This window comes from Arachis ipaensis, chromosome B3 (assembly GCF_059453495.1).
Source record: "Arachis ipaensis isolate K30076 ecotype BB chromosome B3, ASM5945349v1, whole genome shotgun sequence".
Classification (NCBI taxonomy): domain Eukaryota; kingdom Viridiplantae; phylum Streptophyta; class Magnoliopsida; order Fabales; family Fabaceae; genus Arachis; species Arachis ipaensis.
In genome coordinates, this window is record NC_142438.1 from 113,893,312 (window position 1) to 113,904,683 (window position 11,372).

The 11,372-nt window shown below is 36.9% G+C and overlaps 1 protein-coding gene across 1 annotated transcript; it reads right to left on the reverse strand.

The window, feature by feature from the left end:
* Positions 1-3,010: 3,010 nt before the first annotated feature.
* LOC107633461 (protein FAR1-RELATED SEQUENCE 5-like) lies at positions 3,011-5,344 on the reverse strand. The gene is made up of 2 exons (XM_016337086.1): positions 4,217-5,344; positions 3,011-4,129 (listed from the first exon to the last, which is right to left on the reverse strand). The coding sequence occupies exons 1-2, from the start codon at positions 5,342-5,344 to the stop codon at positions 3,011-3,013; spliced, it is 2,247 nt and encodes a 748-aa protein (XP_016192572.1).
* Between the last annotated feature and the right edge of the window lie 6,028 nt (positions 5,345-11,372).

Below are 11,372 nucleotides of genomic sequence, written 5' to 3' on the forward strand. Positions count from 1 at the left end.
TCAAAGGTCAATTTAATTAGTCCCTTGACTTTCCTTTGCCCTAGTAAAGGTTGACCAAGAGGAGTTTAGATTCAACTTTCATTATAGTTGAGAGAGATAACTACGTTGGACCTCCAACTTCTCTTACCTTGCCAAAAGTCTGCCTTACAGTATTTATTTATTTTAATTGCCATTTACTTTACTTGTCATTTAAATTACTTGCTTCTCATCTTCTAAACCCCGATTACAACCTTTATAGCCAATAATAAGAACATACCTCATCGCAGTTCCTTGAGAAGACGACCCGAGGTTTGAATACTCGGTTAACAATTTCTAAAGGGGTTTGTTACTTGTGACACCTAAAACGTTTGTATGAAAGGACTTTTGAAGGTTTAGAAACTATACTTGCAACGAGGATTTATCAGTAATTTTCTAGATCACGCAAAAGTTTCTCTCATCAGTCATCACGACACGGACGACATGAATGATGGATTAGAAATGTGACAAGCATAGAAGTTTAATTTTGTGGCGACTACTGTTCTAGTTTTTTTAGGTAACTACACCGAATATGGGACTGCAGATTTGGTGTTATCATTGGACCCAAAGAATGTGCTTACATTCGCAATTGTAACTTTTTTTATTTTGAGCAGGAAATGAGTCTTTCATTAACCTGCATGGGACTGCTCATACGAAACAACCCTCTAACAAGGAGAGGAGTTTCCCACTCAGATGCAGTTAACATGTTTCCAGTTGGAGGCCCGTATCCAGGTTGGAAATTATACATCTAATTTTTTAAAAGTAGGAATCTAACAGTTCATTCCAGGAATTGTGATCGCAAAATATTTTTTGTATAGGGACTTGAACAATATCCCGCTACTTAATTACAGTAAATATGCTTGTCTGTTTTACATACGTGTTTTCTCATCAGGGCACATACAGCTATTTTTGTAGGTACACTTGTTGAAAATACTCTTCATACGCGTGAAGATAACTTCAATAGAAAACAGGGGTGTCATCTCTCTATACATATCTACAGCGTGAATAATAGTCTCTTTAGCTCACTTCAGTTTTGATTCATTTTGGTTGGTAAAAAATTATTTCGATTCACTACCGAAATGGTATCAAAGGGTGTAAAACAATATTAATGTAACCATGAACATAATTGGTAAGTCACCCTCAGTTTCATCATTGTCATTAATTACTATTGGAATGGCCCGTTATTACTACCTTTAATTGTGCCTGCCCGTTATTACTATTTTAATAATCTTTAAACATGGGCCAGTATATAAATGAAGTTGTAGGTGCAACGGCTGATATTATGCACATGTTTTATTAAACTTATTGCATTATATCAATTGAATTAGATGTGTATAGAGCTGAAACTGCTCCAGTAAGCAACCTGTAAACAATTGTTTCATAATTTGGTGCAGAAGTTGTGTATATTTATAGCTCAAAGCCTTGTCTATCTGAACATGAATTATGACACTTACTAATTAGACCATAATTTAAAATTTTTTAAAAATAAATTAACACCACCCAACCATACACAAGAAATTCATAGAAATTTCAACACAACACTCACGCTATGGATTGGAAATATATCACAACTACCAGATCCGATAATGTGCATAAAATTAACTAAATACAAGAAAGCGTCCATTTCATCTATACGCCCTACAAACAGTATGTTGTCCACGGAGACCTTTTCAGATCCAACATAGTAAATCAACTGGAACAATTAGGGAGAGCAGACCCTTGTCGCCACCTACGTCCTTATGCACCACCTATTTCATCAATGTCCCGTACGAAAGTGGAATCCCGGTTATTCAAAAGCGCTGTCCTGACCTGTTGGGGAACGAAGACCTCTCCATCACATTCTGAAGCAAGCTTAAACTTTGGTAAATTACATTGTCCATTAGAACATTACAGCCTGATTAGTAGTAGTAGTAACTATGAAACAAGTCACACCTAAAAAATGCAACGTATGAATGATGAAACATGCATACCTTCAGTACCCACTATTGGAAGGCGTCGGAACTCGGCATATTAAATTGCGTTGGAGTGAAAGCAGCAGCTCGTTCGGCTGAGGTCATAGTGGCAGCTGGTTGGCTGAAAACAGCGCCATGGAGGAGCAGCTCGGAGCGGCGAAGAATTGTTGTATGTGCTGGCCCCCAAGGAAGAAGTTGTCGCCACTACCCCATGGATTCAACCAGGGTAAGCACGAGTGGGTTGCGTCTTGTTCGACCGGACTCGAAATGTAAGGATCCAAACCTAAGGGAAAATTCGGACCATAAAGGCCATCTGCAGCCTGTACGTAGATGAAATAGACACACGTGAGAAGGAGTTCGACAATAAATTCTATAATGCGTAGCAGTAACCATGATTAAAGATAGCATCATGATTTCTAGACACCGATACCATTCAGAATTTTAAAACACAATGTATGCCCCCATAGTGATTATACTTATTTATTTATTTAAATAGACACTTATTTCAACTCATTCATGCTGACAGTGATTACACCCCATAGTGGAGAAGTTTGTGTACATTAAATAGATCCTATTAAGTTTGATCAAATTTCGTATCCTAAAATCAAAATACAGGTTCCCACCAAATGGAACTACTTCTCCTTCCGGATCGCCTAACAGGTTACATATCCAGACACGAACATGAAATCTCAGAAAGGAATTGCCCCAAACTGTCTTATACGAAAGCCCAGATAATTGACTAAAACCACAAGTCATATACATCTAGCAGACATATTGAAGTCAGCTATAGTAGTTCCCTATAGAAGGGGTCCTCCATCCATATCAAATGGTTTCACAGTTGGATATTTCCCACAATCTAAGGTACTCTTTGATCTAATTGATATTTATGTTTTGGGATGGGATTGAGACGACATGTAATTACACATTCCATATTCTATGAGTAACTACTTATTATATAATCTTTAGTTAATCCCGTCTTGTTTCAGAAAGCCTTATTGAATATTCCAAGCTAGTGGCTGTTACCATGCATAATTAATTAATATCTAAAAAATCTCCGAAAGCATGAAATATATCTCCGAACTAGTAGGTAGTTCAGGATTCCAACTAGGCTCTCTCGATGATGAATTCCTGACCGTGGCTGATATCCCTTCTCGGAGGCCGACTTGGCTCGTCTCCCTTTGCGACCGGCACATCCTCTTCGTGTGACCTGGAAGCCCGCAAGAAGTGCAACAACGCCTCTTTCCCACAGGCTCGTCCTGTGTCGAGGAGGCCAGGTTCCTACCGTGCTTAGGGGCCCCCTTTGTCCTAGTTACTGACGGGTCCTTTACGACGTTCTGTTGCCTCAGTCCAGCCTCACGGTCTATCGTATTGCCCCTTCGACCATGAAGCCTCTGTGCCAAAGAGGGTATTGCATCCCTGGCCATTGCAAAGTCAGCTGTATCATCAGAAACAAGCTTCGCAACAATATTCATTACATTGCATAACGCGCCATACCATAGTAATCGAGTGCCGTGACCCTCTGTCCCTTGTGTTGCTATTGCTGTCCATTCTTTGGCATTCTTACACCACCGCCTCAGTATCAAACCTGGTGGGATTTTATCCAAACTCTCATACTTCATCATGCAAATTATGTGGCAGCAAGGGATACCTTCACTGTTCCATATCTGACAATCACATTCAATCTTTGGCTCATTCGGATCGTATAGCACCTTGCAGACCCTATGATGGTTCCCCATATTTGAGAACTTGTAGACGGATATTGTGCTTATGCTGTCTTTTCCCAAAAACAGTAGACTCCCAACCTTTTTAATTTGTTTCCTAACCTCCTTAAAGATTGCTCTAGTGTATATCTTCAAAGCAAACAGCTCTATCTTATTAAGACTTGTCGTCAGCATAGGAGTGTAATACGACAAATAAAACTGGGCCGTCACCTTATTATTGCGGTAATCTTTCACCACCCTATCCAAGCTGTGAACCAATTCCAGAAGGCTGTAGCCGGCGCAAAAAGTTTCCCGTAGATATGTCGTTGCCCAACTCTGTCTTAATTCATACGTTCTTTTCACCCAACTATTGTTCATTAATCCTAGACTCTCCACAGCCGTCTTCCAATACTCCTCAAACTCTGTAATGTCAAAGTTTGCGTAAACTGCCTTCTTGAAAACCTTAAGAAATTTAGGTTCTTTTACCCTCAAGACATAGTTTTTTTCCAAGTGTTAGGCGCATAGGCGATGCTTGGCTGAAGGTAGCACTTCCGCAATTGCTGCTCGCATAGCTTTATCCCCATCAATGACCACAACATAAGGCGTCTTATTATCCATGACATCCAGAATATTACACAAAACCCACCTATATGTACGGACCTCCTCGTCCTCCAGCAATGCAAACCCGAATATCGTCGTCTGCTTGTGGTGATTTGATTCGGAAAAGACTATTAAAGGCTTCTTGTACTTGTTGGACCAGTATGTTGCATCAAATGCAAGCACGTCACCGAACAACTGGTAATCAGCCATCATCTGCCCATCAGCCCATAATAGGCTACCAAGTCGATCGTCTGCTGTTTTGGTATATTTGGCGACTAACATCATGTCAGCGTTGACCTTGCCCTCCAAATAACTTATCGTTGCTGCTGCGTCTCCGTCGTTTATTTGAGCTATTCTTTGGCTGTGAACATAATTATATAGATCCCTTGTCGTAAACCAAAGTATCCCATATCCCCCTGACTGTCCGACCATGTAAGCCATAATATTCGATGTGGCAATCCTGAACTTTTTGAGACTATCAACTTGAGCCTTATCACTCTCACTCAGATTTCGATGACTAGGAAGAAGATGACTAAACATAGTTGCAGCAAGAGGGTGGTTATGGTTGTCCTCTATCCTCTTGACTTTCCAAACCTGGTCTTGCAAATCATAGTAAATTTTCAACTTTGCGGTACAATCCATGCGACTCTCGAACCTCTCATCATGTACTCTTTCTGGATAATCGTAGTGTTTCTCATGCCTTGTACTTTGCCGGTGATAAAAAAAGTCTCGTCTTACCAAAATACCATTTATTTGAGCCACGTCACCCTTCCTTACACCGAACCCCCTTAGCTGGGAAAATTGTTTGCATGCTGTATAAGCCTTTTGCTCGGTACTAAACACCTTGTCCACGAAATCCTCTGCGGACCTAAACTCAGGCGCATTACCCTCACATGTCACTGGGTCTGCGCCAACGCCATTCTCGTGGACGTCATCACCCATTTCACCCGTCTCGGAGTCATCCCCAAAAGAGTCGTCGTCGTCATTCCCACTCGAAGAAGAGATACCGAAATACTTTTCTTCAGTAAGCCGATCTGAATCATCCTCTCCACCACTGAACTGAAAGCTCGAATCCATCTTCAACAACATAGGAAGTCAATCACCTAGAAAATATTTAGTTGGCAAATAACTTACAACCAACGTGAATGTAAGTTAATTAAACTCTCACAATGGACTAATAAGTTATAATAGTCCAAGCATATGTAAATAGCCACACCAAACTTCAACAACAGTAGTTTTAAATTCATCCACTTACAATTTGACCTAATGTAATGACTAGTCCCAGACAATAAAGATGCTGTAATAATCTCTACTCAAATACGAAGTCACAACCAGCAAATATTTCTATAATTAAACACACATCAAATCACTATTGTTAAATACTATTCCATATTTAACGCACATTATATAACCGGGAAACTCGTCAAGAAAGTCACAAGATCAAGTTAAACTTACATGTAGTCGTATCCAATCTTGGGACAGTATGTAGCTACCATGAATAACCCCCTGTGTTTGAGCATTCCCTCTATACTTGCTCTCTTTCTATATTCTCTACCTGAATGAATGGTTCAGTTGAGCAATTCAGCAAAATTCCGAAACGTCAACACAGTGAAGAACAACAGCAATAACTGACTTAATTGACATTATGATAAGAACCAAAACAAAAAGGAATGGCAGCCACACTTTATCACAGTATTGGTATAGGAAATGTTTTCTTCCAAAAAGAGATACATAAATATTCAAACATTAGTTGTTTATTTGTAGGACCCTACAGTTTCGGGATTAATCAAGCGTTTCCTCATAGGATCTACGATCTCACACTTCTCATCCACAAACATGTACACCAATATTATGTTAACACTCTTTCCTAACACAGTTAACTTCTTTTTTATCCTAATTTCATTTTTATTCTACCAATGTTGCCAAATCCATAAAAGGGTACCTTAAAGTTTTTTATACTCCCATTCTTGCCTTACTCATCAGTTTACGCCTTTGTCATAACACTCTGTAACTACCTTTGTCGCTTGAGAGGTCTGGAAGATCAAAGACACCCAAAATTTAGTAGATGGGGATTCCCGATGCCGTGGTTAATTCAGCCATTGAAAAAATCTATTGCAATCTTGATATATACGACTAGCATTAATCTTGTTAGCAAATGAGTTAGAACAAAAATGAGTTCTAGTTCCTGCGGTGAAAATACAAAAAAAAAAAGAAGAGTTTGAATAGCATATTTTCCATTAGTCAACCATGCAACAAGCGTTTGATCAACAGTTAATAGTTGAAGCATGGCATTGCACATGCTATATACAAATCATATACGAATCCATGGCAAATAACTTAATCCAATGTGTATTAGATGCTAAATATTAGTTCAGTTGCAATTCCTATCAACAAAGATTTTATATTGTCAAAATTCATATATATATATATATATATATATATATATATATATATATATATATATATATATATATATATATATATAAATATTTGGTTGCATGCTTATTGCTCTTATTAGGTAGATGAATGACTTTGTATATTCTATACAATGACTATGTATGCTATGGAAGGAACACTACAATGTTACACATAAAAAGAGAGAGGGATAAAAAATTTGAGTCAGACTAAGCAAGTGTAAATGAACCCCATAAGTCTATTACTACCAGCATTCAGTATTAAGGTTAGCCGAAACAAGTAGGCATTCTAGTGATAGAAATTCAAAAGGAGGAAAGTCCGAAGGATGTAAAATGTTCAGGAAAAGTGGGTACTAAAATCTGATTGAAAGTAGTGTGAAGAGGAAAGTAACGTTCACAAATACAGAGCCGGATAAACTAGCTACTCAAGATCCTAAGCGACTTCCAAAACCAAAAACATCAAAAGAGAATTTTTCAACAAATTTATGGATTCTAAACAATTCACTACACCCAGTGCTCCAAACCTATAAAATAAGAAGCAAGACACTGTTTTGAATACAACATAATCCAACAGAGCAAAAACAACCAAATTCATACATGCGATGAGGCTTGAACTAGAACAGCAGCAACTTCCGAACGGGCCCACGACGGAAGCTGGACGGTTAGGGTCATTCAACACAGATAAGACACGACTCCGCAACTTCGATCGTAGTGGGTTTCCAGTCGTGAACCTCCGCCACGGCAATACCTTCAGCGGCTGTATCCCTCTCACTGAAACCTAGATCTTCGTTTTTAGGGATAACATCTTCCGCAATACTTCACCCTCCATGGATGCAGCCCGACAGCGTTTCACTTTTTTCTTTTTTTCCATTCATAGAGTATAAAAAACCGTCTTCTTTGAATACCCAATTTTTGTTGGTGCCCGAAGCCCACCTCAATAGGTCCAGCACCAGTTTATGCGTACAAACACCCTTGGCTAACAGCTCAGCCACCTCTAATGCTAAGCAGGAGACAAGCCCTGCAACAAAAGAGCGACATGTCAATCTCATATTCATTCAGACAGAAAATCTATAAATCTGTATCAATTTAAATCTGTACCATAGATTGACCCATAACTTAAAATTTAAAAAATAACTATGTAAGTAAAATGGATCCGACTCCTCTAAAGTTATATTATCACTTTAGAGAAAAAATTACACCATTAATCACCTTGGATTAAGATAGTGGGGCTCACAAATAATAAATATTGCAAATTTAAAGGTGATTAAAACATTACTTTATTACTTTACTAGTATTGTCACTTTAAAGGATCTTTTTCCAAGTAAAATGACCTAAAATTTAAAAAATAACAACTTAAGTAAAACAATCTAAGTAAATAATTTAAATTTAAAAAGTAACAACCTAAGCAAATAATAATTTATATTTATAAATATAATTTTAAAAATTTCTAGTGACAACACCTAAACAAATAAATTTCCAAACTCAACGTATGAGCGTCACATCAGTATATGAACTCCCATTATTATTATTATTATTATTATTATTATTATTATTATTATTATTATTATTATTATTATTATTATTATATGAACTTCTATTTGTATTACTATTACTATAAAGATAACAGAAATTAATTAAAGAATGGGGAAAAAATGGTGATGTTTAAGTATATTGTTGCATGGCGTGTAATACTGGAATGTGGATATGCAAGTGGCAGGAAAAGCAAAACGCAGGAAACGTTTTGCCTGCATGAGAAATTCTGAAAGCTATTAGCATGCTGCAAAACACAGGATGCGTTTTGAAGGGGAATAGCTCCAACAAGTGAAACGTGTCCTTGTGCCCCCTGTATGCAAACCAAGACTGCTTTTTTGACTGCATTGGAGAAGCAAAACGGAAGATGCGTTTTGAAGGCTCCCCTGCTGCATGCACGACATGTGTTCAAGACATCAGTTCCAGGGGCTGTAAACGCGAGTGCAATGTAAAACGCAGGAAGAAAATTTTATAAAGTGAAAGGCTTGTTGAGAGAGAGGGGCAATGGTGAGGGGTACCCTTGGAGGCTTCCTGAGTGGTTTAGTGAGGAAGAAGAAGAGCAAAACGGGGCTGGTTAGAGTGAAGACCATTATTTGAAAAATGGTTCATGATTTTACTAAACATGAAGATCACATTATTGAATATTTGGATCATCCTCAATGGGTAAGTAAATTTTTTATTTTAATATATATTTATTTAAATTTTGTTTGTAATTAGTACTGTGGTTAGTAATATTACTATTACTAATATTATGTTATTATTTATTTCTCATAACTGTTTAATTTTTTTGGTAGTGTTATTATTATGTTATTATTATTATTGTTATTATTATTATTAATATTACATTATTATTTGTTTATAATAGTGGATATGACAATGAGAATAATTTAATAATATTTTTTAATAATAAATCAGATAGTGTACTAAGTTATTATTATTTGTTAGTGATTTGTTGTTATTTTTCATGATAATGATAATAATGCCGTACTCAACGGTTTTTTTAAACGATATTTGTTTAATTAAAAAAATTATTAATTGTTATTGTTATTGTTATTAAAAAAAATCAATATAATAAATAGTTATTGTTATGGTTATTATTGTTATATTTGAGTAATTATTATTATGATTGATATATTATTATTTGTTTATAATGCTGGTTTGTTATGTTAGTGTACTAAGTTATTATTATTTGTTAGTGATTTGTTGTTATTTTTCATGATAATGATAATAATGCTGTACTCAACGGTTTTTTTTAACAATGTTTGTTTAATTAAAAAAAATTATTAATTGTTATTGTTATTGTCATTAAAAAAATCAATATAATAAATAGTTATTGTTATGGTTATTATTGTTATATTTGAGTAATTATTATTATGATCGGTATATTATTATTTGTTTATAATACTGGTTATGATAGTGAGAATAACTTATAATACTACTGTTTAGTAAAAGGTTTTTTTAACACTGTTTGAAAAATTTTTTTTTACTAATTTTAATAGTTAGGTAGTATATTGTGATAATAAATAATATTATTTAATAACAGAATACTGTTTATTATTTGTGGTAATACTGTGTAGTGTATTAAGTTATTATTATTTTTTAGTGATTTGTTGTTATTATTATGATTAGTTTATTATTATTTGTTTACAATACTGGTTATTATGAGTAATCAATATTTATGAATTTTTAATAATTTATTATTATTTTTTAAGATAGTAATAATAATACTTAATAATTATTATTGCTAACTCTTTTTTTGAATAAATTATTAACTGATATTATTTAGAATTTTAATAGCTATCAATTTTCTTGTTGCAGGGTATCAGGAATTTGTTGCCCAGAAAACTTGATCCGCCAGATACCTTTAACGAGGTAGCTGCTGCGGCACTAGCATTGACTGGGTTTCAACTCATTTCGCGAGTCGGCGAAATGAGAGGTCATTCTGCACTACTGAGTGCTTTGGTAGAACGCTGGAGGCTGGAGACTCACACATTTCATCTTCCGGTCGGTGAGGTGACGGTAACGCTGGAAGATGTGAGCTATATTCTTGGTCTCCCAATTAATGGGGAGGCCGTTACAGGTGGATCAGACAGCAGTCACCAGTTTTTGGTGGAGAACTGCATTGCGTGTTTTGGTCGGGAGCCCGGTCCGCAAGATCACGTGTCGGGGAAGGTTAATATTGCATGGGTGCGATGGTGCAGAGACACCGAGAGGTGTGATACTCAGCAGTCTGTTGAGCGGTACGTCCGAGTGCACATTTTCTGCGTGCTCGGAACAGTTGTGTTTCCGGATAAGTCGACTACTTCGTTGAACTCGAAGTTTCTACCGCTACTTCGGGATTTCGACCACATTTCATCATACAGTTGGGGGGCAGCCTGTCTGGCACACCTGTACAGATCGTTGTGTCGTGCATCACGATACAGATGCAAAGAGATGGATGGCCCCCTGATATTGCTTTTTGTTTGGGCGTGGGAGCGTATGCCGCTCCTGGCACCAATACCCCGTGATCAGCTCGGCGATGTTGGTCCTTCCGCACCACCGCGCACCCAGTTGTTTGACTTGAATGAATGCCCTCAGGAGGAAGAGGATGTTTTGGGGGATGACGTTCAGCACTGTTATGACCTTGGTGGAGCGAGTGCTCCGGGGGTGACTGGTTCCTGGATATGTGACACTGGCAGTTCGAGCATGACAGATTTCGGGGGTCTGGATGCTGGTGTGTCTCAGGGTCATCCGTATAACTTACGGACACAGACTGCGCCTCCGGACAAATACACGCCGTCGTTGTATTCAAAGAAGGCACCGAGGAAGTAGTCAGTTGCATTTTATGTTGTACTACTAGAGTTTAGTTTTGTTTTCATTGTCATATTTTGTATTCAGTATTTTATTCAGAATTGTATTATGACTTGGTAATGTTAAGTATTATTGTTGTTATATATTTAGCTTTGTGCTCGCATAAAAGACGTCCCGGATTATCCTGCTTAATTATTATTCAGTGTTTACCGCGTAGAATGAAAGTTAACAACATAGAAAGTTACATGACAAGTTTAAAATATTTATTGATTTAATAAGTGTTAACTAATTTAAAATAGAGGACCAGGTTACATAAAAGCCACATACAACTGTGAAGTAGGGGATAATAAAGTTACACAAAAGCTTAGCCA